This window comes from Triticum urartu, chromosome 3, assembly GCF_003073215.2.
Source record: "Triticum urartu cultivar G1812 chromosome 3, Tu2.1, whole genome shotgun sequence".
In the NCBI taxonomy this organism is placed as follows: Eukaryota; Viridiplantae; Streptophyta; class Magnoliopsida; order Poales; family Poaceae; genus Triticum; species Triticum urartu.
In genome coordinates this window covers 430,879,683-430,887,161 of record NC_053024.1, presented here as the reverse complement: position 1 = coordinate 430,887,161, position 7,479 = coordinate 430,879,683, and the positions used below count along the sequence as shown (strand labels likewise).

The following is a 7,479-nucleotide window of genomic DNA, read 5'->3' as shown; positions in this document are numbered from 1 at the left end:
ACCAACTAGTAGGAGGATTTTTGGTCATGGAATTTCGGAAGGAGCATCACTTTCTCAGCTCGCTCCTGTTACGACATGCCGGTGGCAATGGAGAGGTGAAGAGAAGTGTGGCTTGACGAGCCCCGACCCTTTCAAATGCAACCGGTGATGGGCATGGTTGGCGCAGATTATGGAATGTTGATGTTCCCGCAAAACTTCATATGTTCCTGTGGCGTTTGGCAAGATTTTCACTCCCATCTGAAGATGTTTGGAAGCACTGTAACATGTGTGTTTCGTTTGCTTGCTCCTTGTGCGGTGCTGAAGATTCTTGGAAACACTCTCACCTTGAGTGTTCCATGAGTCGATGCGTGTGTGCGTTGGTAGATGGGGATCTACATGAGCAAATGATGGCAACGAACGAACCCAACCCCAAGTCTTGGTTGTTCTCTATGTTTGAGTCTGTATCACAGGAACAGATGGTCTGCTTGGTAGTTATTTTGTGGGTGATCTGGATGGGAAGGAGGAAGGCGATCCATGATAGCATTTTTCAAAGTCCTTTTGCCATGCATGAGTTTGTTAACCGGTAATTTCCGAGTTGAATGATCTGAAAAAGCTTAAGGTGACAAAACCACAAGTGCATGTGGCACTAGAAATTGTTTCCAGGGTTTGGAATTTTTCGCCAATAGGATCTTTTAAGATCATTGTGGACGGAGGAGTGTCGAGGTCTAGGAGAACTGGTGTTGTTGTAGCAGCATGCAGGGATGAGCAAGTCCACTACTTGGATGCGTCTGCTCTTGTTTTGTCAGGTGTTACAGACCTACCAACTCTAGAAGCACTGGCATGTGGTGAGGGCCTGGTGTTGGCATTGGATCTTAACACTCAGAGATTACATATTGCTTCAGATTGCCAAAATGCGATTAATGATATTGCTGCCACTGCCAAGAAGGGGGGGGGCATGAAGTTGTAATTAGAGAAATCATAGCATCTAGATCCTTATTTGCGAGGTGTAATTTCTTCTATCAAAAAACAGGCTTGAATTTTTATTTTTATTTTGTGAGAGAAACTTGCAATCTGTTCATCAACATGGCAGTACAGAGAACACTAGAGATAATAAAAATTACAACTAGGTTCATAGACCACCTAGCGACGACTACAAGCACTGAAGCTAGCCGAAGCTGCGCTGCTATCATTGCCCTCCCTCACAGGAGTCGGGCAAACCTTGTTGTAGTAGACAGTCGGAAAGTCGTCATGCTAAGGCCGCAAAGGACAGCGCACTAGAACAGCAACCATCGCTGATTAAGAGAGTTCTAAATCGGAAAGATCAAACCCATAACTACACGAACGAAGACAAACAAAAGTGGATCCAAATAGATCCACCGAAAACCAGCACCGATCGAATCCCATGAAATCCAACGAAGACACACTTCCACACATCCTCCGACAACGCTATTCGCATCATCAGGATGGGAATAAGACGTGAGGGACATTATTCCTCTGCCACGCAATCTCAACCAAAACGTTGAACCTAACAAAAACGATAACGGGTCTCTCCCACCGGCCGGGAGGGGGGGAGGGGGGGATCTTCGGAGGTGGGGCGGATCGGCGGCGACGTAGGCGGGAGGAGGAAGTATTTTTCTTGAGGAAAACAATCTCTTAAAGAGGCTCGAAATATAAAGCTCACAATCTACGTAGGTTTGCTACTACTCTAGATGCGGGGAGACTCATGCCTTGATCTCCCGCATGATGATCATCAATAAATAAAACCTAGTGGAGTGTGCTAATAAAAAAACCAGCCAACGCTCTCCCCGGCAGCAGAACAGAACATAATCGCATCAAAGCAGAGACTAATCGATCGCTCCAAGATAGGTAGGGAATTGAAGAGAAAGGCGGTCGATGGAAATTTTGGTGAAGACACATGGTGGCTCCCGTCCTTCCATCATTCGTTGTGCCATAAAGCGAGCGGCCCACTTCCCACGTGGCTGCCTTGCTAAAGCCGGATCGTGTCGCCCCCGCCTTTCCGCCATTGTCGACGCCTTGGATTGGGTAGGAGCATCATGCCTTGTCGATGGATGAGAGTTGGCAGCCTAATCATGTGGCGTCGATCAGGTAAGTTGCCAAGGATAAACTGATCATTTGTTTGTCCCCGTCTTCTTTAGATTCTGCAAACAAAAGCATCGGCCGATTACAGTCAGTGATCGATTGTTGATAAATTATGTTTATCAGAGTTCCTTCAGTGCAAGTAAACGTACAAAGCAGAACTTTTTATTTATCATTTCAGGAAAAGTATTTTTTTGCAATTCTAGGGACGCATGTATTTGCAATGAAAGAATATTACAGTTTGCAGTTATCCTTCAGTACAAGTAATCCGCCCAGCAAATCTAGACCATGTCGTGTCTTCTCACAAATCCCAAAAGGGCCAGAGACTCAAACATTCTAATATACAAAAAAGAGCAAAAATAAAATCGAAACGAAGGTAAAGATTGCCTCATCTAATAAATAAGCAGAAAAGAATTGCCCAATTAATTACGGAAAACTGGGCAAAAACCGAAACAGTAAGGGCCAAGCCCACTTTCATAAACTGAAATACACAAGGCAAAGCCCACCCTAATCGACGACAAGTCGACCTACGACCGGACAACGCAGCTCCGACTCAAACAGAGAGCCCAGAAGAACAAAACCAGGCACGGCTGGCGCCACGGAAGATCACCGAACGGGCCACCTGCAGCTAGTCATCGTACACCACAGGGCCCTGCCGCTGCAGCTTCGACTCCACAACAACAAGCAAGCCGAGGCGAAATCATGGACACGCCGGAGAAGAGCCGACTACCGCAACCATTGCCGCGTCGCCGACATCGCTCCCACCATCATCGTTGCCACAGAAGTCTAGTCACCACAGTAATACTCTCGGGGCCGCCGCCCCGACATCCACCGCTCCGTCGCGCCCAGCGCAATCAGCCTGCACCGCCTTCCGGGACCGCCGCCCCGACATAGCACCGCTCCATCCGAGCAGCAACACCGCACAACCCAGCTGCCCGCAGCCCACACTGCTCAGGGGAACCGCTCGCAGACCACGAACGTCGCACCACATTCGGGGCCGCCGCCGCGATGTAAAGTCAGACCGTCCCCTCTGGGGCGCATCGACCGAGCCGATACCCCTACGCCCAAGCGAAACAAGGATGCCACCCAACCAATGTCGAGATAGAGCCCCACCTCATAGAGCTACCACTCACATTGTTCCCGAGATCGCCATCTCGACTCACAATCAGAAACCATCCGGAGCCGCCGCCCCGACGTCCATTGCCCCTGACGATGAAGAGATCCGTGCAAACTGCAACATGCTGACTCTCCAAGACGACGCCTCAAAGAAGGAAACGACGTAGCCGCCGTCATCGCCCGCTTCAGCCATCTGAAGCTAGGGCTGAAGCTAGGGATTTCTCCCGGAGAGTCGTGCAAAGGAGCACCATGGCAACACCTTCAAGAAGGGGAACGACACTATGACCATGGTGCCGCTGTTGCCGGCACCGACCCAAGGTCAGTGCTGGACTTTCGCCCGGAACTCCTCCACACCTTCGAATCCAAGCAGATTCGAGCACTGCATAGCACACAATCCCCACGTCGACATCCACCTCTTCCACCTCCCCGCTGCGCCAAGCACCGCCCGAGAACCACCACGGTTCCCGGCCGCAGCCATGAACCAGACGCGCCAATGCAAACAAGCCTGCCGGAGACCGGAAGCCTCAGATCCACCACACCTGCACCCTCTGCTCCGTGCCTCCCAACATCAGCCACTGCACCCTCGCGCGCACATCGAGCCACACGTCGAAGAGCCGTGCAGACCCGCCGCCGCCCCTGCCAGATCCGCAAGCTGCCGCTCCGGCAGACGCCGCCCCTTGCGGCCGCGCACCCAGCACCACACCAGATCCGGGCGCGGGGGCCCCGGATCCGCCGCCCCGCCGGAGGTTGGGAGCTCCCGAGCACTAGCGCAGCCCGCGCGACGGACCACGCGCTGGCACCCGCACGAGCCCGACACGAGGACGCCCGCGACCTGGAGAAGACGAGGCCCCGCCGCCGCCGCTGCCACACGGCCTTTGGCCGGTGGCGCACTCTGACGGCGGCGAGGGGGAGGCGCGAAGAAGACGACTGCCGGCGGCGGTGGTTGGTGCGCCGCCCGTGTCGCTCGTGCGGAGCGACGCGGGGGCCTTTTTTTCTCCCTGGACGAGTTGTGACTTGTGAGTAGGCTCTAAAAAAAAAGAGCAAACTAGGGAGACACCAGAGATGTAACATGTCTCTCGGCGTGCAATCCCTGGTTACAGAAACCCAAACTGTACACTTTTTGCCAACAGTAGCACTATGTACTCGCTCATTTTCTGATTGGAACCTTCTGATCCAAGAATAGCCATCTGATGATGAATATGAGCAAGTTGATGTGTGCAAACGCTATGTAATGTAATGTAACTATGTGCAGCTGCGTTATTTACTGTGCAGCAGCAAGCAAGCCTAGTAAACTTTCTACCGTGCCTGTGTCACTGAAACTGCCATACATGTTTAGCAGGGACTGTATAACGGATTTGGACAACAATAGGCCCTTCTTTACAATGCACGCATGCATTGCCTTTCCATATTGTACCGAGGTTGCAGCCTTCATGGCAACAAGTGCTGCGGAGAAAATTGTTGGACTTGGTGCTCGCTCTACTTCTTGCATCTTGCAGCATAGATTCATTACCTCGCAGTGCATACCATTTCGAGACAAGCCACTTATTAACAGGCTCCATGTGCGTAGATTTGGGCGTGTTTTTGTTAGTAGCATCTCATTGAAGATCTCTAGGGCCTCACTAATCTGCTCATTCTTCATAAAAGCTGAAATGACTGAATCCCAGCACGCTGCACTTGGAGATATGCCCTGATGCTGCATCTGATATAAAACCTTGAGAGCCTGAGAACTCATCCCATGATCTGCATAAGCAGAAATCATCACTCTGCACACGACCATGTCTCTGCAACTCATGGCATCGAACAGCCTGCGTGCATGTTCGGTCCTTTGAGTACTCATATACAACTCTATCAGGCCACAAGCAACCGCTTGGTCTGATTCAAGGTTGTTTCTAACTGCATAGCCGTGAGCAACTCTGCCCATCTCCATACCACAGGATGTCATGCAAGCCATGATAATGGATGCCAACGTCACACAATCAAACCTAAGGCCAGACTGGAGCATTTTTCGACAAGTGATCAAAGCCTTGTCGGTTTGCCCATCCTGCAAATACCCAGCAATCATCAAATTCCATGTAACAGCGTCTCTTTCAACCATCTGCTCAAACACGGCCTCTGCAGCCTCGACCATCCCAACCTTACAGTAAAAGTTGATGATTGAGCTCCCCAAAATTACATCCATCGCTAAACCACTCGATACGGCCACGGCATGGCCCTGCCTACCCCAATCAGGAGCTTCAAAATCGGCCGATGCAGACAGAAGGCTAAGAACGCTCACCCTCGTCGGCAGCACGCCTTCAACCCTCATCTGATAGAACAATTCCACAGCAGCATCGATTCTCCCATTGTTTATATACGCCATCAACATGGAGTTCCAGGTCACCACCGTCGTCTCCGTCATTGCATCAAACACCTCCCGCGCGTCATCCACCTCGCCACACTTCCCGTAGAAGTCCACCAGGCTGCTCAACACGTATACGCATTCCATGAACCCCGCCTTCCAGGCGTACCCGTGCAGCGCCCTCCCGGTCCCGACCATCCCGATCCCGGCGCATGACTTCAGCACGCTGGGCACGACGAAGTTGTCGGCGGGGACGCCCGCCTGCAGCATGTCGATGTACCCGTCGAGGGCCCTAGCGTGCAGCCCGGCGCGGCTCCATAATCCGATGACGGCGGCCCAGGCGAAGGCGTTCTTTTTGGGTAGCGCGTCGAACACGCGCTCGGCGTCCGCCAGCGCGCCGCATCGGGCGTAGAAGACAGCGAGCTTGGTGCCGATGTAGGCGTGGCGGCAGTAGTAGGGCCCGCGCTTGACGGCGGCAGCGTGCACCTGGCGTCCCGCGCGGAGGGACCCCGCGGCGACGCAGCACTGCAGGAGGGACACGTACACCTCCGGGCCGACGGCAACGGCAGCGCCGGGGCTCGACTGGCGCTCGGCGCGGGAGACGAGGGCGAAGGCGTCGCGGAGGCTGCCGTGGTCGCTGCCTTGCTGGGAGAGGGAGGCGAGCGCGGCATGGAGAGAGGCGGGCCGCGGGGACTCGTGGGGTTTGGGTGGGTAGGGAGTGGCGGGAAGGGGGAGAGGAAGCGGAGCCATGGCGGTGCCGTGCCATGGAGTTCGGAAGCGGAGGATAAAGGGGTAAGGGCCGTGAGGTTGATGTTTAACGGACTAATGGGCCTCATAAAACTACTTGTTTTTTCTGTTTCCCATTTTTACTGGGCCTTAGGTATTAGCTGTACGTGTATATATACGCTCACACTGGGCCGGCCCATTCGGGTTCCGCTTCGCGAGATAAAAGAATCGCAAAAACAGCAAGCTCCATGTATCGAACCAATAACCTGCATTGCCTGTACACGCCGCAATAACCCCCAAGACTGGAGCATGCAAGTGAACGAAAAACAACGCCCTACTAGAAGAGGTTCGCCAACGAGGGATGATGTAGGCCGGCCCGACCACCGATTTTAGGTTTTTGAGCCGTTTTTTTTTGGAGCTTTCTAGGAGGTTCCTGAACCGGTTTTTTTGCTGTTTCGTTTTTTCTTTCTCTCCTTTTCCTCTTTCTTTTTCTTTCCTTTTTTATTTTCGTTTTTATTTCAAAAAATATTCATGTTTCTTGAATATTATTCACATATTTATAAAAAAGTTTGTCTTTTACAAAAAATTGTGAGTTTAAAAAAATTCTCATTTTTCAAAAAATGGTTGGGTTTCCAAAAATTGTTCACGTTTTCAAATTTCTTCTGTAGTTTCAAAAATTGTTTGCGTTTTAAGAAAAAACCTTTCCTTTTTTAAAATTTCTGTTTCTTTACTTCACTTTTTCTATTTCTTTGCAATTCCTCTTTCTTCTCTTTCTTGTACTTGAGAATTTCAAATTTTGTTCAAAAATTCAAAAAATGTTCAGAAGTTCAAAAATGTTCCTCTTATTATCTTTTGTTCACAAATTCAAAAACAATTCTCCAATTTTCATAAAAATTTCCGCATATTTAGAAAAAATGTTCACCTTTCAAATATTGTTGATAATATAAAAAAATGTTCGTGTTTTCAATTTTTCTTCTGGAGTTTGAAAAAATGTTCCTCTTTCAAAATTCATTCGCAATTCTAAGGAAAATGTTTGTTTCTTCCAATTTTGTTCTGTAGTTTCAAAAAATGTTTCCATTTCAAAATTTGTTCGAATTTTTTGAAAATGTGTCTATTTCTATTTTGTTTGGGAGTTTCGAAAAATGTTCACAAATTTTTAAGTGTTTAAATTGTCCAATTTTGTTCAGGATTTCCATGTTTTTAAATGGTCACGTTTCCAAAAT

The 7,479-nt window shown here is 50.1% G+C and overlaps 1 protein-coding gene across 3 annotated transcripts; it reads right to left on the bottom strand.

The window, feature by feature from the left end:
• Positions 1–1,596: 1,596 nt before the first annotated feature.
• LOC125544205 (pentatricopeptide repeat-containing protein At5g55740, chloroplastic) lies at positions 1,597–6,317 on the bottom strand. Of its 3 annotated transcripts, none has more exons than XM_048707805.1 (2): positions 3,190–6,317; positions 1,597–2,138 (listed from the first exon to the last, which is right to left on the bottom strand). In XM_048707805.1, exon 1 carries the CDS (start codon positions 6,278–6,280, stop codon positions 4,454–4,456), a length of 1,827 nt encoding a protein of 608 aa, XP_048563762.1. In that variant the 5' UTR covers positions 6,281–6,317; the 3' UTR covers positions 1,597–2,138; positions 3,190–4,453. The 3 variants fall into 3 exon arrangements, with proteins under 3 accessions (XP_048563762.1, XP_048563763.1, XP_048563764.1); XM_048707806.1 differs by having other exon boundaries at positions 3,210–6,317; XM_048707807.1 differs by having other exon boundaries at positions 3,732–6,317.
• Between the last annotated feature and the right edge of the window lie 1,162 nt (positions 6,318–7,479).